Here is a 27,554-nt window from a genome sequence, read left to right on the forward strand (position 1 = left end):
GTAAAATGACACATAATCAGTTACTGGCTTACCTGCCTACCTACATCTGTACTCTGTTTCTATCTCCTCTACTTGCTGACTGTTTACTTCATGTGTGCAATCTATGGCACCCAGCACATTGGGCATGCCAGCAAGCTCATAGAAAGATACCCTGACTGCATGCCACTGCCACTCCTGGGTAGGGAAGCAGATAGAGGCATCTATGTGTGGATACAAAGCATCCCAAACCTGAGTGTACATTACAAAATATAAGGTGAGTGTCATGACGTATTAAAAATGGTATCTGTTCACATGGTCGACCATGTTATGGTCGACAGTCATTAGGTCGACCACTATTGGTCGACATTGACATGGTCGACATGGACACATGAAAATGGTAGACACATGAAAGGTCGACACATGAAAAGGTCGACATGAGTTTTTTAACTTTTTTTTCTTTTGGGGAACTTTTCCATACTTTACGATCCACATGGACTACGATTGGAACGGTAAAGTGTGCCGAGCGAAGCGGTAGCGGAGCGAAGGCACCATGCCCGAAGCATGGCGAGTGAAGCGAGCCATGCGAGGGGACGCGGTGCACTAATTGGGGTTCCCAGTTACTTTACGCAAAAAACGACACAAAAAAAGTAAAAAAAAAAACTCATGTCGACCTTTTCATATGTCGACCTTTCATGTGTCGACCATGTGTCTATGTCGACCATGTCAATGTCGACCAATAGTGGTCGACCTAATGACTGTCGACCATAACATGGTCAACCATTCATACCGGAACCATTAAAAATACAATACTGTGTTATATTACATAACAGAAGCACAACTAAGACATAGAGGAGTATGTATGTGTTAACTTACCTGATTAGGAAATGTAGAAAAGGTGGCCTGTGAGATAGCAATTACATCGCCAGTCACAGCGTGAAAGCTGCCAGTAGCCATAAAGTGCAACACAGCCAGGAATTTGTCCAGGCCTGAGACAGAGCGAGAGCGTGCTGTCTCAGGGTCTAGGTCCAGTTTGACAAGGTCATACAGACGGGAAATGATGTTTGTATGTAGCCAGAACATCTGTATGAGCTGGTCATCGGCCAATGCGTTAAAGTTTAAACGGCCCCTAAAAAAACGAGCCCTGCGCAGCCTCCGCGGAACCTGGACAACCTACTGACCATGTTCAGTTTCCTGGCCCTGGTTTATTGTAGCCTGCTGGAGCACTCTCAGGTATCCCACAGGCAAAAAAAAACAAGTACTACACACGGCAGCAGCCATTTCAGAGTGAGAGATGTTAAAAATGTGCTTGTTTGCCTTTTAAAGGACCAAAAATGAAGGTGTGATTAATGTAGAATTTTAAACACATGTAAACACGCTTCTCAAAAGCAGGTCTATTTTTTTCCAGCCTTCTTTTACGATTCGTTTTTTCCCGGCCGAAAATGCACTTTCACGGTAGAGATTTCAAATACAAATACATAGTAAATTACCGAGTTCTATACCTAAACAGCCGCGTTTGACCGATGGTATATTCATTCGTATTTTTAAAATTGAACTTCTAAAAAAATACGAATGCCCTCATCACTGCCGAGATTTGAGTTAAGTAAATTCCCGAGATGACACTTTGATGAAAAAACACCAAATCGGTCAAAATCGAAAAAAATCGTGAGCTTAGTAAATATACCCCCAAGTATTTTAATTTGTTACAAGCCAATTTCAGCCTGAACGAGAGTTTAGTAGTAGCCTAGAGGAACTTTCCCAACTACCACTTTTTCCTGACACTAATGGATCTTTCATCAAACCTTCTGGAACAGGACATTGTGTGGTCGTTCTGTTCAGCTTCCCAATACTCATTCCATTTGAGGTGTGACATTTAGGCAAGTAATGATTTGAGTATTGGCACCTCAGAGATGTGTAACGGGAATGGAACTAATCCTACATTATTTTGACCCTGAGGAACATGGGAAGAAATCCAGCATTCCGTCTGGTTTAAGACCTTACCCACCAATGAATGATAATCATCTAAAGGATGTCCGCCAATATTCAAATGACTGTTTGCCTGACATCACTGGAGGCATTTCTCCTCAATTATGGGGTCACACTATCTCCAGATAATATTCCTCAGACAACATCCCCTCACAATGTCTCTGAACGCTAAAGCTAGTAGACCGTTTCTTTATACCAGGAATGAACATCGTTTTAGGATGGACCGAATGCTCTATAAATGTCTCCTCTGATTCCACACCCTTAGCACCACTGGGTTCAGTATGATTTGCCGGCACGCGGAATGCTGGCAGTCAGAATCCCGACGCTGCATCCCGATAGTTGTAATCCTAACAGGGGGGGAGGTAAGAGTGTTACCTCCTAACTCTACCTTCCTGCAGCTTAAATCTAACCTCCCCTGTTAGTGCCTGACCCTAACTTCCCCAGGTGGTGCCTAAACCTAAACCCCGCTGCCCCGTAGCCTGACCCTAACCCTCCCCACTTAGTGCCTATAACTAACCTCCTCTGGTGGTGCCCACCTTACCCGCAGCCTTAACCGTGCCTCCCCCCCTCCCACAGCCTAACACCACCCCCACCCCCCTGCCTCCCAAGCCCCCCCTCCCCAAAGCAGTGGAGACTAAATCTAAATCCCTCTCCCTCCTGGCCCTAAACTGCTCACTATACTTATGTTCAGAATACCAGCATCGGTTTTCTGACCCTACCGGGATCCCGACAGCCTCCATCTTGACCGCATTCCGCACCACTAACCAGAACCATTCTCCGTCACCTGGTTACCTCTGCAAAAATAGATTGTCCTGAAAAAAATAAGGATGGAAAAAGAAAAAATTAAAATACGACAAACTGTTGTTTCATTCTGCGGAAGTAGATCATATGCTGGATCCCGACACAGGCATGCAATGGCAATTGTTTTATTAAGTCTCACGGAACAGATTCACAAGTGCCTTCCCAGGAATCTTCTCCGGGTTACTGACTTTCTTGCAGTGGGTGGTGTGTATCCAAGAATCTCTTTTGACCACTCAAGGATGTAGTGCTGGTCATCAAAACTTGGTACGGTCCTTCACACCTGTCTATGAAACAACCTGAGCGCAAGAATTGCGGATTATAACATAACATATTCAAGGGTTCGATATCATGGCAATTTGTTTCTGGCATCTCTGAAGACAGTTATTCTAGATTCTTCTGTTGTTGCTTTAAGTGCTTACTCATTGGTAAGATGCGGGAACTCATCTAACCTGCAAAGGATGCTTGGGGCATTTAACCAGCAAAGGGCTACCTATTTTGTTATGTCCTGTGTATTGTTTACGATGAATAGGAACATATATACTGAAAACAGAAAGATGGGGTGCTTCCCCCCCTCCCCCTAGTATTCCCTATTCCCATGCACATTAAATAGTACTTGCAACATTACTTGAAAGCTATATGGTAATAGAAATTCAGAGATATTTGTTGCATATATTTGCAAATACGTAGTATGCTGCTAGGCCTCTTCATGGCTTCTCTGATTCCTGGCAGTCCCCTACACTGCATAGTAACAGTGCCCACTTAGGGCCATGTCATTGTCTATTGTAAGGTCTCATGTTATGGGAACAGCATTTGGAAGGCATGTTGGTTCCTGCAGTGCTACTTGTAGATCCCAGGGGTGGCTCCTGGATAAGCCAGCCCTCAATTTGGACATATTTCTGTATGGGCGTTTATCATTAGGCCTTATAATATACAATGATCCATGGCCCTGCTTGGAGGCGGCTACTCAGAAGCACAGAAATGGTCCATCTAATGGACGTGTTATGGGAGAGTCACAGGCTTGCCACTGAAGTGGCTTCGTACTCAGACGCTCAATCGTTCGCATTGGAGGCCGTGTTCAGATGGACGCACACCAGGGAAAGGCTTTGTAGGGGCATTACCATAAGGAAGTGACCACCAAAGACGCAGCGGTATCCCTGCCAGCATGTGACTCAGATTTGGCATAGGAAATTGAGCATTTATTCAGATAATGACATAACTTGCTTAGGGCTATAGGCATGGAACGATGCTGCTTATACTGTACTCGTCTGCTAATGAAGCATCAGACGCTGTTTAATCATTCATGCATAAATCTTGCAGACATTTAAGAGGGAGACCCGAGGAGATTAACAGATCAGAATACGAGAGAGCGAATCAGCTGCGAGACGCAACCGGCACACAGGTTAATAACCAGCAAATAATGGCACCTGTGATACTCCACCTTTATGACTGCTTCTTCCTCTTCTTTTTCCTCTTCTTCTTCTAATTCTTTTTCTTCTTATTATTATTATTATTATTATATTGGCTTAAATGGCTGTTGTTGCCTCTGCTGTCTGTACATCCAAACTGTAAGTGGCATTGAATATCTTAATCTTAGCATGCCGGTGGTGATGGTCCCTGGTGATTTAGTGGTCCCGTAGCTTATTCCAGAGGCTCTAGCACGGCTTCCAGGTCCCGGTGGTGATGTGGCCATCACTTCTGGGACAGACCTCTGAGGAAACTGAATTTTTTGTTAGTATTTCTCCCCTATCCCTAACCCTACTCCTAACCTTTCACCCTGACCATCCCAGCAGCACCTGACCTTCCCCATGGCTTCCTCAGGAGACATTTAAACATTTAATTGTGAGGACGATGACATGGTGCCTGTCGATAGTTCATATTTGCCGACTGTCTGGCTGCCCCCTCCGGGAGAAGCCCGGAAGAAGATGTGTCATGCCCCCCAGCAGGGAGCAGTGCTGGGGGGGCATGACACATCTTAGGGGCGTGGCGAAGCATGACATAGGAGGCTGTTAGGGGGTTAGACCCTGCTTTGTGGCCACGCCCCCCCCCCCCCCACCACCACCACCTTACAATGCAGAAATTACCGGCATTGCATAGCAAGGGGCGTGGCTATGATGGCACGTTTCAGCACGGATCACATCATCATCTGGCTTAGTGGAGGGGTAGCGGCTGGTGCTGGGAGACTCGCCCACTTTTCAGGGAAGCTGGGAGGGCCACCCAATTCTCGAGAGCCCCCCCCGGGTGTTCCAATACAGTTGGCAAGTATTTAACAGTTTGAACCGTGCTGATATTCTCACGTTGACATTGCTGTGGCAGCCCAGTAACCACTAACCGTGCAACAGGAGACCCACTGGAGTATTCTGTAACAAATAGTTTTAATTAGTTTGCAGCGCTCTCTACATAACGCCACACTGTGCTGTCTGTCTTTGTGGGTTTTTTTTACTACTTCAGAAATACTGAGCAAATTATCACAGAGCATTCTGTAGCACCCATTCAGCAATGGCGATTCACCAGGCGCAAATGCCCACCTGCCTTTCTGTATAAATGCCCCTGCCGTAGGTGTCCGCCATACTTGTTGGTGGAAAGGTGCGCTTACAGAAATGTTACACGGTCAACGATGACTAAAAAAAAACATTTTCTCTGACGTCCTAGTGGATGCTGGGAACTCCGTAAGGACCATGGGGAATAGCGGCTCCGCAGGAGACAGGGCACATCTAAAGAAAGCTTTAGGATCACCTGGTGTGCACTGGCTCCTCCCCCTATGACCCTCCTCCAAGCCTCAGTTAGATTTTCTGTGCCCGACGAGAAGGGTGCACACTAGGGGCTCTCCTGAGCTCTTTGTGAAAGTTTTAGTTTAGGTTTATTATTTTCAGTGAGACCTGCTGGCAACAGGCTCACTGCATCGTGGGACTAAGGGGAGAAGAAGCGAACTCACCTGCGTGCAGAGTGGATTGGGCTTCTTAGGCTACTGGACATTAGCTCCAGAGGGACGATCACAGGTTCAGCCTGGATGGGTCACCGGAGCCGCGCCGCCGGCCCCCTTACAGAGCCAGAAGAGCGAAGAGGTCCGGAAAAATCGGCGGCAGAAGACTTTCCTGTCTTCAGATAAAGGTAGGCGCACAGCACCGCAGCTGTGCGCCATTGCTCTCAGCACACTTCACACTCCGGTCACTGAGGGTGCAGGGCGCTGGGGGGGCAGCGCCCTGAGACGCAATAAATCGATAGAAAACCTTTTATGGCTAAAATAAATGCATCACATATAACTCCTGGGCTATATGGATGCATTTAACCCCTGCCAAAACATACAAGAAAACGGATGATAAGGACGCCGAGAAAGGGGCGGAGCCTATCTCCTCAGCACACTGGCGCCATTTTCCCTCACAGCTCAGTTGGAGGGAAGCTCCCTGGCTCTCCCCTGCAGTCACTACACTACAGAAAGGGGTTAAAAAAGAGAGGGGGGCACAAATTAGGCGCAGTATAAACAATACAGCAGCTATAAAGGGAAAAACACTTATATAAGGTTATCCCTGTATATATATAGCGCTCTGGTGTGTGCTGGCAAACTCTCCCTCTGTCTCCCCAAAGGGCTAGTGGGGTCCTGTCCTCTATCAGAGCATTCCCTGTGTGTGTGCTGTGTGTCGGTACGTTTGTGTCGACATGTATGAGGAGAAAAATGATGAGGAGACGGAGTAGAGTGTCTGTAATAGTGTTGTCACCCCCTGGGGGGTCGACACCTGAGTGGATGTACTGTTGAAATTGCGTGACAGTGTCAGCTTTGTATAAAAGACAGTGGTTGACATGAGACAGCCGGCTACTCAGCTTGTGCATGTCCAGACGTCTCATACAGGGGCTCTAAAGCGCCCGTTACCTCAGATACAGACGCCGACACGGATACTGACTCCTGTGTCGACGGTGAAGAGACAACCGTGATTTCCAATAGGGCCACACATTGCATGATTGAGGCAATGGAAAAAGTTTACACTCTTCTGATAATATAAATACCACCAAAAACAAGGGGTATTATGTTTGGTGAGGAAAAACTTCCTGTAGTTTTCCTGAATCTGAGAAATAAAATGAGGTGTGTGATGATGCGTGGGTTTCCCCCCGATAACAATTGATAATTTCTAAAAAGTTATTGGCAGTATACCTTTTCCCGCCAGAGGTTAGGGTGCGTTGGGAAACACCCCCTAGGGGGGATAAGGCGCTCACACGCTTGTAAGAACAAGGGCTCTACCCTCTCTGGAGAGGGCCGCCCTTAGGGATCCTGCTGATAGAAAGCAGGAGGGTATCCTAAAATGTATTTACACACATACTGGTGTTATACTGCGACCAGCAATCGCCTCAGCCTGGATGTGCAGTGCTGGGTTGGCGTGGTCGGATTCCCTGACTGGAAATTTGATATCCTAGATAAGGACAGTATATTATTGCCTATAGAGCAATTAAAAGATGCATTTCTATATATGCATGATGCACAGCGGAATATTTGCCGACTGGCATCAAGTATAAGTGCGTTGTCCAATTATACCAGTAAAGTGGTCAGGTGATGCGGATTCCAAACGGCATTTGGAAGTATTGCCTTAACAAAAAAGGGGATGTACCCCAGGTCGCCTCTCAAAATAAGACGCCGTATTATCAGGCGCAGTCCTGGTTGGCAAGCGGACAAAAGGGTTCCTCTTTTCTGCTCGTGACAGAGGGAGAGGAAAATGGCTGCAGAGATCAGCCAGTTCCAAGGAACAGAAACTCTTTTCCGCCTCTGCTAAGCCCTCAGTATGACGCTAGGGCTTTACAAGTTCAGGCACGGTGGGGTCCCGTTCTCAATGAATTTCAGTGCGCAGTGGGCTCACTCGCAAGTAGACCCCTGGATCCTTCAGGTAATATTTCAGGGGTACAAATTGGAATTCGAGACGTATCCCCCTCGCCGTTTCCAAAGGTCTGTTTTACCGACGTCTCCCGCTGACAGGGAGGCAGTTTTGGAAACCATTCACAAGCTGTATTCCCAGCAGGTGATAATCAAGATACCCCTCCTGCAACAGGGAACGGGGTATTATTCCACACTATTGTGGTACCGAAGCCGGACGGCTCGGTGCGACCGATTTTAAAATCTAAAATCTAAAATCTTTGAACACTTGCATACAGAGGTTCAAATTCAAAATTGAGTCACTCAGAGCAGTGATTGCAAACCTGGAAGAAGGGGACTACATGATGTCTCGGGACATCAAGGATGCTTACCTTCATGTCAAAATTTACCCTTCTCACCAAGGGTATTTCAGGTTATGGTACAGAACTGTCACTATCAGTTCGGACGCTGCCGTAGGGATGGTCCACGGCACCCCGGGTCTTTACCAAGGTAATGGCCGAAATGATATCCCTTCGAAGGAAGGAAATTTTAGTTATCCCTTACTTGGACGATTCCCTGATAAGGGTAAGATCCAGGGAACACTTGGAAGTCGGTGTAGCACTATCTCAGGTAGTGTTGCGGCAGCACGATTGGATTCTCAATATTCCAAAATCGCAGCTGGTTCCGACGACTTGTCTTCTGTTCCTAGGGATGATCCTGGACACAGTCCAGAAAGAAGGTGTTTCTCCCGGAGGAGAAAGCCAGGGAGTTATCCGAGCTAGTCAGGAACCTCCTAAAACCGAACCAAGTCTCAGTGCATCAATGCACAAGGGTTCTGGGTAAAAATGGTGGCTTCCTACGAAGCAATCCCATTCGGCAGATTCCACGCAAGACTTTCCAGTGGAACCTACTGGACAAATGGTCCGGGTCGCATCTTCAGATGCTTCAGCGGATAACCCTGTCACCGGGGACAAGGGTATCCCTCCTGTGGTGGTTGCAGAGTGCTCATCTTCTAGAGGGCCGCAGATTCGGCATTCGGGACTGGGTCCTGGTGGCCACGGATGCCAGCCTGCGAGGCTGGGGAGCAGTCACACAGGGAAGGAATTTCCAGGGCTTATGGTCAAGCCTGGAGACATCTCTTCATATAAACATTCTGGAACTAAGGGCCATTTACAATGCCCTAAGTCAAGCGATACCCCTGCTTCAGGGTCAGGCGGTATTGATCCAATCGGACAACATCACGTCAGTCGCCCACGTAAACAGACAGGGCGGCACGGGAAGCAGGGGGGCAATGGCAGAAGCTGCAAGGATTCTTCGCTGGGCGGAAGATCATGTGATAGCACTGTCAGCAGTGTTCATTCCGGGAGTGGACAACTGGGAAGCAGACTTCCTCAGCAGACACGATCTACACCCGGGAGAGTGGGGACTTCATCCAGAAGTCTTCCACATGATTGTGAACCGTTGGGAAAAACCAAAGGTGGATATGATGGCGTCCCGCCTCAACAAAAAACTGGACAGGTATTGCGCCAGGTCAAGAGACCCTCAGGCAATAGCTGTGGACGCTCTGGTAACACCGTGGGTGTTCCAGTCAGTGTATGTGTTCCCTCCTCTGCCTTCTCATACCAAAAGTACTGAGAATTATACGGCAAAGGGGAGTAAGAACGATACTCGTGGCTCCGGATTGGCCAAGAAGAACTTGGTATCCGGAACTTCAAGAGATGCTCACGGACGAACCGTGGCCTCTACCTCTAAGAAAGGACCTGCTCCAGCAGGGGCCTTGTTTGTTCCAAGACTTACCGCGGCTGCGTTTGACGGCTTGGTGGTTGAACGCCGGATCCTGAAGGAAAAAGGCATTCCAGATGAAGTCATCCCTACCCTGGTCAAGGCCAGGAAGGACGTAACCGCAAAACATTATCACCGCATTTGGCGAAAATATGTTGCGTGGTGGGAGGCCAAGAAGGCCCCTACAGAGAAATTTCAACTGGGTCGTTTCCTCCATTTCCTGCAAACAGGACTGTCTATGGGCCTAAAATTAGGGTCCATTAAGGTTCAATTTTCGGCCCTGTCGATTTTCTTCCAAAAGGAACTGGCTTCAGTGCCTGAAGTTCAGACATTTGTAAAAGGGGTACTGCATATACAGCCTCCTTTTGTGCCTCCAGTGGCACCTTGGGATCTCAATGTTGTGTTGAGTTTCCTAAAGTCACATTGGTTTGAACCACTCACCACTGTGGACTTAAAATATCTCACATGGAAGGTGACGATGCTGTTAGCCCTGGCTTCAGCCAGGCGTGTGTCAGAATTGGCGGCTTTATCATATAAAAGCCCTTATTTAATATTTCATTCTGACAGGGCAGAATTGAGGACTTGTCCTCAATTTCTACCTAAGGTGGTTTCTGCATTTCACATGAAGCAACCTATTGTGGTACCTGCGGCTACTAAGGACTTGGAGGATTCCAAGTTGCTTGACGTGGTCAGGGCCCTGTAAATATATGTTCCAGGACGGCTGGAGTCAGAAAATCTGACTCGCTGTTTATCCTGTATGCACCCAACAAACTGGGTGCTCCTGCTTCTAAGCAGACGATTGCTCGTTGGATTTGTAGTACAATTCAGCTTGCACATTCTGTGGCAGGCCTGCCACAGCCAAAAATCTTAAAATGCCCACTCCACAAGGAAGGTGGGCTCATCTTGGGCAGCTGCCCGAGGGGTCTCGGCTTTACAACTTTGCCGAGCAGTTACTTGGTCAGGAGCAAATACGTTTGTAAAATTCTACAAATTTGATACCCTGGCTGAGGAGGACCTGGAGTTCTCTCATTCGGTGCTGCAGAGTCATCCGCACTCTCCCGCCCGTTTGGGAGCTTTGGTATAATCCCCATGGTCCTTACGGAGTCCCCAGCATCCACTAGGACGTCAGAGAAAATAAGAATTTACTTACCGATAATTCTATTTCTCGTAGTCCGTAGTGGATGCTGGGCGCCCATCCCAAGTGCGGATTGTCTGCAATACTGGTACATAATTATTGTTACCAAAAAATTCGGGTTATTGTTGTAGTGAGCCATCTTTTATAGAGGCTTCTCTATTATCATGCTGTTAACTGGGTTCAGATCACAAGTTGTACAGTGTGATTGGTGTGGCTGGTATGAGTCTTACCCGGGATTCAAAATCCTTCCTTATTGTGTACGCTCGTCCGGGCACAGTATCCTAACTGAGGCTTGGAGGAGGGTCATAGGGGGAGGAGCCAGTGCACACCAGGTGATCCTAAAGCTTTCTTTAGATGTGCCCTGTCTCCTGCGGAGCCGCTATTCCCCATGGTCCTTACGGAGTTCCCAGCATCCACTACGGACTACGAGAAATAGAATTATCGGTAAGTAAATTCTTATTTTCTCCCCTGTAAAAGCAGTACATTTCTGAGACTGTTCGTCTCAATCGCAAACACATGCGCTGTGCGACGTTTTAGCGACTTAGACGTATGCGCAGCTAAAAAGCATTGATCATTCGCTTGAATATCGTCATTCTGCCCAATTCAGAATAAGACCTTTAATGAGTACAATCGCTGTACCGAGTCTCCGCCCCCTTATGAATTATTGAAGACGACTACATCTGAAAGTAATTTATAGCTAGAACCGGCAATCCGGTTACCTAATTGCAGAATGCAGAAGCGTAATTCTGTGCGCGCTATTCTATCAAATAGAGGTAGTTTCACATCTCAGAAGCACATTTATCCACTCAGGGGCTGATTCAGAGGGCGACGCATTTTGCCGTATTCCCATCTGCGTGGTTACGCTACTTATCGCATCAAAAAACTGCGATGCCCACTTGCAGTGTCTTAGGACAGTCCAGTCTTAGGACGGTCGCACCATCACCCACACGAGCCTTAGGACAGGTGCAGTTTCTCTGTCCGAGTATGGCCGCTAGTGTGAGTGGCTGTGCATTTCTGAATGCAGAAATGCACACAGCGACATGCCCACGTCGGCTTCGTCACCCTCTTGTTACCTCCCAGGAGCACCCACTAACATTCTCAGACCGAGCGCCAGATTCTGTGCTGTGTCTTCTTGCCCAATCGCATTTGTCGCAGAGTGCACGCGTCACAATTTGAATCTTAGTGGGTGCTCCTGGGAAATAATGGGGGGGCGAAGCCGAAGTGGGCGGATCGAGGTGAAATATTTAGCTAATTAGGCAGATAAAGTGGGTTGGGGCTGAAATGCGGATGTCGGCAGTCAGAATACCACGGTGGCATCCTGCTGTTTAGAATCCCATCAGGGGTCAGGTAAGCTTGCTACCCCTCACCCCCTAACTCTCCCTTACTGCAGCCTAAACTTAATCCCCCACCCCCGTAGCCTAACCCTAAACCTAACCCCCCACCCCTGTATAAAATACACTAGAACAAAAAAATATATATTTACCTGGAAATCCCATCACTAGTCATAAGTGTCTGCACACTGTAGATGCGCACGGGCGTATTCGCTGTCTAGGCGTGCGCATATATTTCACGCAAGATATTACGCTAGCTGAGTGGGGTGGTCTTCAGTTTGCCAGTGGCCGGGCTCCCGATGACCAGCAAACAGGCGCCGTCATACCGACAGCTTTTCTCTCTCTTGGGGGTCCACGACCCCCATGGAGGGAGAAAGATAGCATGAGCGCCACCATGCCCGCAGCGTGGCGAGCGCAGCCCGGCAAGCGCAGAGTGGTGAGAGCAGCGAGCCCGCATGGGGCTCATTTGCGCTCACCCAGCTGTCAGTATGCCAGCGGTCGGTATTCCGGCGCCGGTATGCTGGCCGCCGGGAACCCGACTGCCAGCATACCATACTACACCCGCTGAGAGGGGAGAGTCAAAAATGTATATTGTCTCAGTGATACAATGGGTTCTGTGTATATATATACCCTCAAATCATTTCATTACGGGATGTGTGTTTTTTCCAGAATTTTCCTGATGGCTTCCACAACCCACAAAGATTACCATTCTGAGGAATATGATCCAGTCGGGTTTATACAGACTTATACTGATCCTGCTAACGAGAAGTTCAGGCAGTACATTATGGAGCACAGTATAGCATTGATCAACAAATCATTCTCTTCAGGTATGTACTGCACAATTTAGAAGACAATGCCTATCTGCCAATGTACCTGATAATGCAGTAGCTAGTTACCAGTATAACGGCCAGTCACTGGTCTCCTAGTGACTGGAAAAGCTGTATTCTCATGGATGTCACTGGTCTCCTAGTAACTGGAAAGGCTGTATTCTCTGTGATGTCACTGGTCTCCTAGTGACTGGATAGGCTGTATTCTAAGTGATGTCACTGGCTACTAGTGACTGGATAGGTTGTATTCTCAGTTATGTCACTGGCTCCTAGTGACTGGATAGGCTGTATTCTCAGTGATGTCACTGGCTCCTAGTGGCTGGATAGGCTGCATTCTCAGTGATGTCACTGGCTCCTAGTGACTGGATAGGCTGTATTCTCAGTGATGTCACTGGCTCCTAGTGAATGGATAGGCTGCACTCTCAGTGATGTTACTGGCTCCTAGTGATTGGATAGGCTGCACGCTCAATGATGTCACTGGCTCCTAGTGACTGGATAGGCTGTATTCTCAGTGATGTCACTGGCTCCTAGTGAATGGATAGGCTGCACTCTCAGTGATGTTACTGGCTCCTAGTGATTGGATAGGCTGCACGCTCAATGATGTCACTGGCTCCTAGTGACTGGATAGGCTGTATTCTCAGTGATGTCACTGGCTCCTAGTGAATGGATAGGCTGCATTCTCAGTGATGTCACTAGCTCCTAGTGAACAGATAGGCTCCTCTCCCAGTGATGTCACTGGTTCCTAGTGAATGGATAGGCTGCACTCTCAGTGATGTCACTGGCTCCTAGTGAACAGATAGGCTCCTCTCTCCGTGATGTCACTGGCTCCTAGTGACTGGATAGGCTGCTCTCTCAGTGATGTCACTGGTTCCTAGTGACTGGATAAGCTGCTCTCTCAGTGATGTCACTGGTTCCTAGTGACTGGACAGGCTGCTCTCTCAGTGATGTCACTGGTTCCTAGTGACTGGATAAGCTGCTCTCTCAGTGATGTCACTGGTTCCTAGTGACTGGACAGGCTGCTCTCTCAGTGATGTCACTGGTTCCTAGTGACTGGACAGGCTGCTCTCTCAGTGATGTCACTGGTTCCTAGTCACTGGACAGGCTGCTCTCTCAGTGATGTCACTGGTTCCTAGTGACTGGACAGGCTGCTCTCTCAGTGATGTCACTGGTTCCTAGTCACTGGACAGGCTGCTCTCTCAGTGATGTCACTGGTTCCTAGTCACTGGACAGGCTGCTCTCTCAGTGATGTCACTGGTTCCTAGTGACTGGATAGGCTGCACTCTCTGTGATATCACTGATCTGTTTGAATTAATAAGCTTTTCCAATTGAAAGAACGCAACACACATAGCTAGGGCTGATCCACCGCAATTGTAATAAGTTGGCAGTCCCTTGGGAGGAATCAGCCACCAGGAACGAGACGCGTTCAGAACTTATTTGCCTTTTAGCACCAGTCCCAGTCGGGCAGGCCACCCAAGGTCCCCCTTTAATTGACTAATTTGTGGCATGTGGTATACACTGTACTCACTGTACGCTGTATTCTTTCATAAAAAAAATCTTCTGAGAAAAAAACCAAAAGAGCAAAATAATATATATAAAATTTGAATTAAACAAAATGCATCACGCTACCCCGTGAGCTGTCGGCTTACCAGGAAAACTCTTTGGGGGAAATTTATCCAAGCTTGAAGAAAGATAAAGTACCAACCAATCAGCTCCTGTCATTATTCAAACACAGCCTGTTACATGACCAGTGGCGCCGAGTGCGGGGAAGGGAAGGGGCTGGTACAAATTTCCCGGGTCAGAGCTGCTGGAGGGGCCCCAAGGCTAATACTCCCCCCCAGTATACATGTGCGGTTGCCGGCGTCAGCAGCGCCATCTTCCTGGTGATTTCTTCGGCAAGATGGTGCTGTCCAGAAAGGAGGAAACCACTTCCTGATAAAGCAAGGAAGCGGTTGCCCTCCCCCCATGCCCCCACTGTGTTATGTACCATGCTATTCTCTGCAAAGGTTTTTAAAATCTGTACCAAGATTTGTTAATAATATTCAGCTCGGTACATGCCCTTTGGCTCTGCTCTCTGGGCTTCTCAGTTAGGGACCCTTACGGCCTGCTCTCATGGTTTATATAATAGTCTATAGTCCTGGAAGTATAGGTTAGGCCAGAGGTTCTTAAACACGGTCCTCAAGGCACCCCAACGGTCCAGGTTGAAAGTATATCCATGCTTGGCCACAGGTGATTTAATTAATACCTCAGTCAATTTGATTTAACAATCTGTGCTAAGCCATGGATATACTTAAAGCCTGGACCGTTGGGGTGCCTTGAGGATCGCGTTTAGGAACCTCTGGGCTATGTAACAGCTTCATTGTATACCTTTTAACATTGTTTAAACATTACACATAACATCATGTTAACAGAACCAAATGATCTGTGTTCAAGTGACAGTTGTCATCTTGCCAACGGGAGGGAGATACAGTACCTGGTGTGGTTGCTCTTATTGGCACTGTCCGGTGCCGCCAACATCCCAACTGTTTTCTGTTATTCCTGTAAGCATGTAAGTGTTGATTTAGACATTGTGGATTGTGAAATACCCAACCTCCTTAAAATCTTTCAGACTCCTGTACTGAAGGCCTTCAAAGTTTTGTTGATGTTGGACTGAATCCATTTTACTGTACAGGGCTGCAACTAGGGGGGGACTAATGGGTCATGTGTCCCGGGCTCCTGACTTGAGGGCGCACCGAGATCTCTGCCTGGCTTCCTTGGCCAGCTGCTACTCTACCCCCGCAGGCCAGGCCGGCCCATTAGGCAAGTTATGCAGCTGCGTATGGCGCTGTCATGGCCATTGCACTATTTCTGCATATTCCAGAAGCCATTCTGGCATTGGTGGAAGGCACCTGGCAAGTAAACAGGAGACATTTAGAGTGGCGGGACATTCTGAGGAGAGACAGCATAGTTCCACATGAAGTTAATGTGGAACATCCAGATGTCACAGGTTTAGCAGAGCAGAAACAGCAGGACAGAAGGGCCCAGTTAAGGTGTTGCCTCAATCAGTTGTCAGCCAGGAGCTAGGCTAATCAATAAAAACTGCACCTGTAATCTGCTTTTAAGTATATGTTCATGGCACAGAGACTTTGCTTCTGATGGTGATTAGCATCCAGAAGTGGGTGTGGAGATATCAGGGCCACTGATTCTGTGATGTGATCCTGTACTGCTGTAACCGTATGCTATTCTGATAACCTGACCTGCAAGCAGGGCCGTCTTTTCGTATGGGCTCAATGGGCTTTTGCCCAAGGGCCCCAGGAGTATAAGGGCCCTAGGCTGATAGCTGAGGGTCCCCTATTTCCAGGGGTACCAGATTTTTGAAAATCGGCCCTAGGGAACCAGAGATATCCGAGTTCAAAGCAGTGGTCCCCATCCAAGCCTGTTAATTGCTATTACCATCAAGATATCTCAGGCTCTGTATGACTTAGAATTTTTCTGATGGTACATTTCAAAAGCTGTGACTCTTCCCTTTCGGTGGACACTAGCAGCTTGTCTCTACTATGCTCAGAACCAGAGAAGTCAGCCTTCAAGCAGCTGGTCCCTGCTCAAGCTCCACACGCCTAATATGCAGTTTTGTATATTTGTTGGTGGATTGTTCTGGCTTCTGAACTCTGATCCCCAATTCCCCAGAACCTCCTGACAGGTGAGACACTCTAATTTTTTTAACCCATGCAAAGCTAAGAAATATTTTTCCAGGAACTTGACATATCTGCAGTCAAGCAAGCTGCCCTCCCACCAGAAAATGATGAAAATGAAGCCCACTCCACTATCGACCCATCCCTTACATATTAAACACCCCCTACCACCCTGGAAGTCATGTACCGGGGCCCCTTCATTCAGCCCAATGCCACATTCTACAGTTTAGTGTTCTCCCTCCCGCCCCATCTTTGCAGTAAAGGAGTAATTAGCAGAAATTACTGCTCCAGGTCCTACATGCTGAGTGGAAGCTAGAACACCCCCTACCGCCCGTGGGATATCAAAGCTGCCGTTGATAGCACCCCCACCCACGGAGGATGGGTAGGGGCCCCAGTGTATTGCTGTGCCCAGGGGCCCACAATGCTGTTAAGACAGCCCTGCCTGCAAGCCTGGTGTAACCCGCTGTAACCTGCCTGAGCTGAAAATAAAGTGTGTTGGCTTTTTATCTGGCATATGGGATATGGGATTTCTTGCCACATATATAAATGGGATCCGGTCTGAAGATCGACAATGTTTAGGTCGACCACTATAGGTCGACAGTCACTAGGTCGACATGGATGGAAGGTCGACAGGGTTTCTAGGTCGACATGTGCTAGGTCGACAGGTCTAAAGGTCGACATGAGTTTTTCACATTTTTTTTTTTTTTTTTTTTTCATACTTATCGATCCACGTGGACTACGATTGGAACGGTAAAGTGTGCCGAGCGAAGCGGTAGCGGAGCGAAGGCACCATGCCCAAAGCATGGCGAGCGAAGCGAGCCATGCGAGGGGACGCGGTGCACTAATTTGGGATCCCGGGCACTCTACGAAGAAAACGACACAAAAAAACCCCAAAAACCTCATGTCGACCTTTAGACCTAGCACATGTCGACCTAGAAACCCTGTCGACCTTCCATCCATGTCGACCTAGTGACTGTCGACCTATAGTGGTCGACCTAAACATTGTCGACCTAGACACTGTCGATTTGATGAACCACACCCTATATAAATATATATATATAATAAGATTTTACTTACCGGTAAATATATTTCTCGTAGTCCGTAGAGGATGCTGGGGACTCCATAAGGACATACTTGCCTACTTTTGAAAAAGCATTTCAGGGAGATTGTGAAAGTAACACCCATCAGCGCAGGCGCGTACTGCTACATCGAAAAGGCGTGTCATGAAAATTACTGACATCCAAATGTAAATGAGCCCCAAAGTTAGTAAGATCTATTTGTTGAAGAAAAGACTCTGATATTTTGCAGGATGTGTTCGTGCATTGTGCTTTACAAGAGGTTCCATATACTGTAAGTCAGTGGCGCACCCAGGGGGGTTTCCGAGCACCCAAAAAAAACCTCCACCACAAAATTTTTTTTTTTTTTTTTTTTTTGCTGCATGAGTATTATTAATGGCTATCTAGCGTCCTCTGCAGCCTGCTTTCTTCCTGGTGGCACTTGTAAGTGCTTAATAAAAGTTTACTTTATTTTAATTATAGTACATATATATCCATGTGCAATTTGTACATACATATATACACATGTATATACATACATACATATAAACACACACATATGATATATATATATACATGCGTATATATACGTGTACTGTATGTGTTTGTATATATATATATATATATATATATATATATATATATGCATGTTTAATATGCTATGTGTATATATGTATATAAATATATACATAGGTGTATATACGGCATATATATGTGTAGATATGTATATATATATATATATATATATACACACACACACACACACACACACACACACTAGTTTTACTGACCCAGCATATACTGGGTCACCTCAGTTCCCACCCCCGTGCTTGGCTCCACCCAGTTCTGGAAACCCCCCCATGGAAATCCTGCGTTTGCCACTGTAAGTGGCCATAGGGATCATTGTGCCTTATAACCAATGCAGGGAAATGGCACTAATGATCCCATCTGAATATATGTATCTCTGATTTATTTTTCCCCCAAGAATGTAACAGCTGCATAATGGGGGTAAGGTGCAATCAGGGAGATTGCTGGAGTTTTCAGGGAGTGAGGGAGATTGCTGCTATTTCAGGGAGTTTCCTGCAGAATGAGGGAGGGTAGGCAAGTATGCGTAAGGACCATGGGGAATAGACGGGCTCCGCAGGAGATAGGGCACTTTAAGAAAGCCTTGGATTCTGGGTGTGCACTGGCTCCTCCCTCTATGCCCCTCCTCCAGACCTCAGTTAGAGAAACTGTGCCCAGAGGAGATGAACAGTACGAGGAAAGGATTTTTGTAAATCTTAGGGCAAGATTCATACCAGCCATACCAATCACACCGTATAACTTGTGATAAACTACCCAGTTAACAGTATGAACAATAACATAGCCTCGGTTCAAACCCGATCAACTATAACATAACCCTTATGTAAGCAATAACTATATACAAGTCTTGCAGAAGAAGTCCGCACTTGGGACGGACGCCCAGCATCCTCTACGGGCTACGAGAAATAGATTTACCGGTAAGTAAAATCTTATTTTCTCTAACGTCCTAGAGGATGCTGGGGACTCCATAAGGACCATGGGGATTATACCAAAGCTCCCAAACGGGCGGGAGAGTGCGGATGACTCTGCAGCACCGATTGAGCAAACAGGAGGTCCTCCTCAGCCAGGGTATCAAACTTATAGAACTTTGCAAAGGTGTTTGACCCCGACCAAGTAGCAGCTCGGCACAGTTGTAGTGCCGAGACCCCTCGGGCAGCCGCCCAAGAAGAGCCCACCTTCCTAGTGGAATGGGCCTTAACCGATTTAGGCAATGGCAATCCTGCCGTAGAATGCGCCTGCTGAATCGTGTTACAGATCCAGCGAGCAATAGTCTGCTTTGAAGCAGGAGCGCCAACCTTATTGGCCGCATACAGAACAAACAGAGCTTCGGTCTTCCTGATCCTAGCCATTGTGGTCACATAAATCTTCAAAGCCCTGACCACATCCAGGGACTCGGAATCCTCCAAGTCCCGTGTAGCCACAGGCACGACAATAGGTTGGTTCATATGAAAAGATGAGACCACCTTGGGCAGAAATTGAGGACGAGTCCTCAACTCTGCCCTATCCACGTGAAAAATCAGGTATGGGCTTTTATATGATAAAGCCGACAATTCCGAAACCCGCCTTGCAGAAGTCAAGGCCAACAACATGACCACTTTCCAAGTGAGGTATTTCAACTCTACTGTTTTGAGTGGTTCAAACCAAGGTGACTTGAGAAAACTTAATACCACGTTAAGGTCCCAAGGCGCCACCGGAGGTACAAAGGGAGGCTGAATATGCAGCACGCCCTTCACAAAAGTCTGTACTTCAGGAAGAGAAGCCAATTCTCTTTAAAAGAAAATGGATAAGGCCGAAATTTGAACCTTTATGGACCCTAATTTTAGGCCCAAATTCACTCCCGTTTGAAGGAAGTGAAGCAGACGGCCCAACTGGAACTCCTCCGTAGGAGCAGTTCTGGCCTCACACCAAGAAACATATTTTCGCCATATACGGTGACAATGTTTCGACGTCACGTCCTTCCTAGCCTTGATCAGGGTAGGAATGACCTCCGGAGAAATCCCTTTTTCCGCTAGGATCCGGCGTTCAACCGCCATGCCGTCAAATGCAGCCGCGGTAAGTCTTGGAACAGACAGGGCCCCTGCTGCAGCAGATCCTGCCTTAGAGGAAGAGGCCACGGATCTTCTGTGAGCAACTCTTGCAGATCCGGATACCAAGTCCTCCTTGGCCAATCTGGAACAATGAGGATTGTTCTGACCCTTCTTATTCTTATTATCCTCAACACCTTGAGTATGAGAGGTAGAGGAGGAAACACATAGACCGATCTGAACACCCAATGTGTCACCAGAGGGTCTACCGCAACCGCCTGAGGGTCCCTTGACCTGGCGCAATACCTCTTTAGCTTTTTGTTGAGGCGGGACGCCATCATGTCTATCTGAGGCAGTCCCCACCGATCCGTGATCTGTGTGAAGACTTCTTGATGAAGTCCCCACTCTCCCGGATGCAGGTCGTGCCTGCTGAGAAAGTCCGCCTCCCAGTTGTCCACCCCCGGGATGAACACTGCTGATAGTGCGCTTACATGGCCTTCCGCCCAGCGTAGAATCCTGGTCGCCTCTGCCATGGCCACTCTACTCCTTGTGCCGCCTTGGCGGTTTACATGAGCCACTGCCGTGACGTTGTCTGACTGAATCAGAACCGGTTTGTTCCGAAGCCATTCCTCCGCTTGGCATAGGGCGTTGTATATGGCCCTCAACTCCAGGACATTGATGTGGAGACCAGTCTCTAGGCTTGACCAGAGACCCTGGAAATTTCTTCCGAGTGCGACAGCTCCCCAACCTCGGAGGCTCGCGTCCGTGGTCACCAGGACCCAGTCCTGAATGCCGAACCTGCGACCCTCCAGGAGGTGAGCACTGCGCAGCCACCACAAGAGAAACACCCTGGCCCTGGGAGACAGGGTGATCCATTTTTACATGTGTAGATGGGACCCGGACCATTTGTCCAATAGGTCCCATTGAAAGGTCCTTGCATGGAACCTGCCGAAGGGGATGGCCTCGTATGAAGCCACCATCTTCCCCAGAACCCTCGTGCAATGATGCACAGAAACCTTTTTTGGCTTCAATAGGTTCCTGACCAGAGCTACGAGCTCCTGAGCCTTCTCCACTGGAAGAAAAACTCTTTTTTGGTCTGTGTCTAGAATCAGGCCCAAAAAGGTCAGACGCGTTGCAGGGACTAGCTGGGATTTCGGTAAATTGAGAATCCAGCCGTGCCTCTGCAAAGTCTTCACGGACAGAGACACGCTGTCCAGCAACTTCTCCCGAGATCTCGCCTTTATGAGGAGATCGTCCAAGTACGGGATAATTGTGACGCCCTGCCTGCGCAGGAGCACCATCATTTCCGCCATTACCTTGATGAAAATTCTCGGGGCCGTGGAAAGACCAAACGGCAACGTCTGAAATTGGTAGTGACAGTCCTGTACTGCAAATCTCAGGAACGCCTGGTGAGGAGGGAAAATCGGAACATGAAGGTACGCATCCTTTATGTCCAGGGACACCATCCAATCCCTTCCCTCCAGGCTGGCGATGACCGCTCTGAGCGATTCCATTGTGAACTTGAACCTCTTCAAGTACAGGTTCAGGGATTTCAGATTTAAAATGGGTCTGACCGAACCGTCCGGTTTCGGTACCACAAACAGGGATGAATAATAACCCTCTCCTTGCTGGAGATGAGGAACTTCGACTATCACCTGTTGAATGTACAATTTGTGAATTGCAGCTAACACCAGCTCCCTCTCCGACGGGGAAGCCGGCAGAGACGATTTGAAAAACCGGCGAGGAGGCATGTCTTCGAATTCCAGTCTGTATCCCTGGGAAACAATCTCTATTGCCCAGGGATCCACCTGTGAGAGAACCCAGACGTGGCTGAAAAGACGAAGACGTGCCCCCACTTGATCTGACCCCTCCCCCCCCCCCCCGGAAAGCCCCAGCGTCATGCGGTGGGCTTTGCGGAAGTAGCGGAGGACTTCTGCTCTTGGGAACTAGCCGAGTGCAGCTTTTTTCCCTTGCCTTTACCTCTGGCAACAAAGGATGATCCTCGTACCTTCTTGCTTTTATTGGAACGAAAGGACTGCATTTGATGATAATGCGGTACCTTCTTAGCATGCTGCGGGGGAACATAAGGTAAAAAATTCGATTTACCGGCCGTAGCAGTAGAGACAAGGTCCGAGAGGCCTTCTCCAAACAACTCCTCCCCCTTGTAAGGCAATGACTCCATATGCCGCTTTGAGTCGGCGTCTCCCGTCCACTGTCGGGTCCACAAGAGTCGCCTAGCAGAAATAGACATAGCGTTTATTCTGGAGCTTAGTAAACAAATGTCTCTCTGAGCATCCCTCATATACAAGGCAGCATCTCTGATATGCTCAATGGTCATTAGAATGGTATCCCTATCTAAGGTGTCAATCTCCGTAGATAAGGAGTCTGCCCATGCCACGACAGCACTACAAACCCAGGCCGACGCCATGGCCGGTCTAATGATAGTTCCTGAATGTGTGTAAATGTGCTTCATGGTAATTTCCTACTTGCGATCAGCAGGATCCTTGAGGGAAGCAGTATCCGGAGAAGGCAGTGCCACCTTCTTGGATAAGCGTGTCAGTGCCTTGTCTACTTTAGGCGAAGATTCCCATCGTATCCTATCCTTCTGTGGAAAAGGATACGCCATAAGAATCCTTTTGGGAACATGTAGTCTCCTATCCGGAGACTCCCAAGCCTTTTCGCACAATTCCCTTAGCTCAAATGAGGACGGAAACATGACCTCAGGCTTGTTCCCTTTATACATGTGAACCCTCGTGTCAGGGACAGGGGGTTCCTCAGTGATATGCAAAACCTCTTTTGTGGCAATAATCATGTATCGAATACCCTTTGCCACCTTCGGCTGTAATTTTGCATCCTCATAGTCGACACTAGAGTCAGTATCTGTGTCGGTATCTGTGTCAGCGACCTGGGATATGGGTCGCTTTTGAGACCCTGAAGGTCCTGGCGCCACAGGGACAGGCACGGTCTGGCTACCTGACTGATCCCTAGCCTCAGCCTTGTCTAACCTTTTATGCAGGAGATTCACATTTGCATTTAAGACATTCAGCATATCCACCCAGTCCGGTGTGGGCGTTGCCGACGGCGACCTGACATTCAAACACTCCCCCTCCACATTAAGCGAGCCTTCCTCGTCAAACATGTCGACACACACACAGGGAAACTCCTTTCCTTTTTGAAGACAGTATCCCCTTTAAGGCCCTTTGGAGAGACAGAGAGAGAGTATGCCAGCACACACCCCAGCGCAATGACCCTGGAGACCAACACAAAATATTTCCCCCCAGCAGCGCTGTATAATATCTTATCCGCCAATTATGTCCCCCCCCCCCCCCCCCCTCTCTTTTAAACACCCCTTCACAGTGTGTAAGCAGGGGAGAGTCCGGGGAGCTTCCTCTCAGCGTTCTGTGGAGAGAAAAATGGCGCTGGTGAGTGCTGAGGGAGAAGCCCCGCCCCCTCGGCGGCGGGCTTCGGTCCCGCTCAAATTTGTGTAAAAATGGCGGGGGCTCTTTTATATACATGTACAGTGCCCAGCTGTACATGTATATATCTTTTTGCCATGTTTTGAGGTGTTATTATTGCTGCCCAGGGCGCCCCCCCCTGCGCCCTGCACCCTGCACCCTTACAGTGACCGGAGTATGTGAGGTGTATGGGAGCAATGACGCACAGCTGCAGTGCTGTGCGTTACCTCAGTGAAGCCGCTGAAAGCTTCTGCCGCCTGAGACGTCTTCTTGCTTCTGTTCTTCTGGCTCTGTGAGGAGAATGGCGGCGTGGCTCCGGGGGTGGACGCCCAGTAAGAACCTGTGTTCACCCCCTCTGGAGCTAATGGTGTCCAGTAGCCGAGGAAGCAGAGCCTATCTTAGACAAGAAGGTCTGCTCCTCTCTCCCCAGTCCCTCGATGCAGGGAGCCTGTTGCCAGCAGTGCTCAGTGTAAAAATAGAAAAATCCAAACAAAAATGCTTTCTAATGCAAAGAACTCAGGAGAGCTCCCTGCAGTGCACCCATCTTCCTCTGAGCACAGTGTAAAACTGAGGTCTGGAGGAGGGACATAGAGGGAGGAGCCAGTGCACACCCAGAATCCAAGGCTTTCTTAAAGTGCCTATCTCCTGCGGAGCCCGTCTATTCCCCATGGTCCTAACGGAGTCCCTAGCATCCTCTAGGACGTTAGATAAATATATTTATATATTCCCCCACACCATCCTTGCCCAAGTTCATCCACCAAATGCCCCCCCCCCCGCACACACACACACGCATGCGCGCACACACCCGACCCCTGCTCAGCATGTAGTAAGGTGTCACTTTTGTTTTTCAAAATTTTACTCTTTTGTCGGTGTGCCCAAAAAGTGGGTATTTTTGTTTCATCAGTCCACAGCACTTTGTTCTAAAAAAATTCTGCAGCCCAGGGAGCGTTTTAGAAACCGGCCGCCCAGGTCCCAACCGGACAGGCGGAACATTTCTGTCCTTGGAATAACAGCTGACGTAAAGTTATAGCATTTCTGTATGAATTCCACGTTCTCTTGTCATACACAATATTACACATGGTCTTCATCTTCTGCAGGTCTTGTGAAAGGGAATACATTGATCGATCTCTCTGTCGCGCCACTATTTGGCCACCTATTGGTAATTGCGAATACCTTCAAGGAGATCACTATTGTGGACTCATCTGAAACCAATCGACAAGAAACCGAAAAATGGCTGAAACAGGACTCTGGAGCTGTGGATTGGTCTGCCTGGGCGAAAATTGTCAGTTCACTTACGGGAAAAAGGTAAAAAAATAAGCAGCAGTAACCATAATAACACATAGTAATAACACATATAATAATGACTATCAACAACATCTACAATGTATAAAAGAGTTATTGATTCGCAACAGCATTCTTTTTCCAATTTATTGCTTACACGAGTCCAGGGGTCTGGGCAGGGGTTGTCTGCTGACTGTCCAGTACCGATGAAGATGAGAGCTGAAGTGGCCGCAAAGCTACTATTGTTTTTAGAAACAGCGTCCACATTTGTCATTGAGGATTGTGGGTGCGCAGTCCCAGAGCCGGCCTTAGGCATAGGCAAACTAGGCAAATGCCTAGGGCATTTGGCATGCTTAGGGGCACCAGCAGCTTCTGCTGATTAAAATGATATGTGGCATGCCTATATTCTGTGTGTGACTGCGGCTGTATCTGCATACGAAATGCTACATTGCAGTGTATTCCGGGAAATCACTGTAATGTAGCATTTTGTATGCAGATACAGCCACAGTTGCACACAGAATATAGGCATGCTGCATATCATTTGAATCAGCAGAAGCTGCTTGTGCATCCTAGCCACATAGTAATGCAAATAATATGATGCATTTTCATAAACAAAAGGCGCCCGACGTTAGCAGAGCTACCAGCTGACTCATGCCAGGCATCAGGTGCTGGCTGCTTATTACTAACCAGGTATCACTAGACCTTTCCGTGGTGCTTGTCTATACAGGTGAAGCAGCGTCGGACTGGGGCATGAAAGGCCCATCGAGGGGGGGACGCTTGGTGGTGCCAGGTGGCATGAAAAACCGCACACTAGTGGAGCCCCCACACCATGTTAGAAAAAAGGTGTGACCCACCTGAGCTCATTGTGACTTAGGTGCTATTCATGAAGCAGTGAAAAGTGTGGAGAAGTTGCCCATGGCAACCAATCAGCATTGAAGTAACATTTAGAATTTGCCTACTATACAATTGTACGGAGCAGCTGATAGGTTGCCATGGGCAACTTCTCCACAGGCTCACTTCTTCACACTTTTTAATGCTTCATGAATAGACTCCTTAGGGTATTATGGGACCGATGTACTAAGCCTTGGAGAGAGATAAATGACCAGCCAACCAGCTTCTGCCATTTTTTAAACACAGCCTGTAACATGGCAGCTGATTGGCTGGTACTTTATCTCTCTTAACTTTCTCTCTCCAAGGCTAAGTACATCTCAGCAGGTGAAGTCTGGTATCGAATTCTCACAGGGCCCAACATTGACTTTCTAACCCTGATAAATTACTAACTAAATTACATATATATATATATATATATATATATATATATATATATATATATATATTGATTCAAAAATCGCAGTACACCATTTTGTTTCAAAAACAGTGCGGGAAACCTACAGTAAGGTATGGGTGAGGTGGGCTATCTTTTAGGTTATGTACCGAACATGGGCGCCATCTTGAAATCGGCCATCTTGAATCTAAGTCAGTTTTCCCATTTTCTGCACAGTTTTTGAAACAAAAGGGTGTACTGCGACTTTTGACTAACCCTGTATATAAAATGATGAAGAAAGCTCTAAAAGTGAAAAGTTAATATTTTTTAATTATCCAACTTTTTGTTTGTTTTCTACAGTGAGCCGTGGCAAAAGCAAGAGGAAAATGTGAGACGTGTGGTTAAACGTATCCTGCCATGTGATTTCACAAAAGACAATCCATTGGACCCTGTGGTCTTAGGCCCGGTGGACTGCGTCTTCACTGCTTTATATCTGGAGTCCATTAGCAAAGATCGTGATACCTATATTAGTAACCTAAGAAAGGCGGCGTCACTTGTGAAGGTCGGGGGCTATATGGTCATGTTCGTCCCCATTAACATGTCCTATTATGTCATCAATAACCACAAGTTCTTCATCCTTTCAATTGATGAGGCCTTCATACAAAAGGCTCTTGTGGATTTGGGATTTACCCTTTTGAATACTGACCAGTGTATTGACACGCTCGATACCCACTTGTTTGATATTGAGCATATGCTTTATATTGTTGCTTGCAAGAAAAAGTGATTTGCGCTGTTTAGGAATTGTCAATGTGTCCTTTCTGGTGATATGTACCTTTATGGACACAATAGTATTCTCGTAAGGGGTGATTCCCAATGTGTGTTTACTGTGTGTCTTTGTAGCTGTGACGACGAGTCAGCATTAAGCACAAGGACACATAGGGGGGAGATTCAATTGTTTGAAAAGTCAGTTGGTGTCTGTTTTTTCCTATCTAATAGACAGGAAAAAACAGACACCCAACCGACTTTTCAAACATTTGAATTCCCCCCATAGTGTCCTGCTTTGCTGTACTGCACCAATCATGTGCCAGTACGTATCACTTTATATGGTGTGAGCAGTAGAAAACCCAACAGCCAGGGACAGGTATATGCAACCATTGATTGATTGCTTTGACCGTTTCTGAAGCTGCGTATTATCATGTTTCCTTTTAAATAAAATTGAGTTATATTGGGCTTGTTGTGTGTTGACTCATGTTCAAATATTAATACCTTGACAGGGCCGGATCTAGGGGGGCGAAGGGGGCGCCCCCCCCCCCCCAACACAGGGGGCGCCCCCCCCCCCCCCCCCACACACACACAGTCATAGCCACGCCCACTTTTGAGCAGAAGAGAGCTCTCCGGGGAGAGCCTGAGGCAGAACGATGTGCTGCAGCTTATACCACAGCAGCACAGAGGAGCCAGGACAGCAAGGGTTACAGAGCATTTGCCCCTCACTTGCTGGTGTGTGGGTACTAGGGCTAATAAATACAATTACACCATAGCACAGTCACATGTAC

At 47.7% G+C, this 27,554-nt stretch overlaps 1 protein-coding gene across 1 annotated transcript; it reads left to right on the forward strand.

Moving 5' to 3' along the window:
• The first annotated feature begins 4,128 nt into the window (after positions 1-4,128).
• LOC134947431 (indolethylamine N-methyltransferase-like) lies at positions 4,129-27,222 on the forward strand. The gene is made up of 4 exons (XM_063935526.1): positions 4,129-4,162; positions 12,515-12,672; positions 24,554-24,761; positions 26,362-27,222. Exons 2-4 carry the CDS (start codon positions 12,525-12,527, stop codon positions 26,783-26,785), a joined length of 780 nt encoding a protein of 259 aa, XP_063791596.1. The 5' UTR covers positions 4,129-4,162; positions 12,515-12,524; the 3' UTR covers positions 26,786-27,222.
• Positions 27,223-27,554: the final 332 nt, after the last annotated feature.

Source organism: Pseudophryne corroboree, chromosome 8 (assembly GCF_028390025.1).
Source record: "Pseudophryne corroboree isolate aPseCor3 chromosome 8, aPseCor3.hap2, whole genome shotgun sequence".
NCBI classification, from domain to species: domain Eukaryota; kingdom Metazoa; phylum Chordata; class Amphibia; order Anura; family Myobatrachidae; genus Pseudophryne; species Pseudophryne corroboree.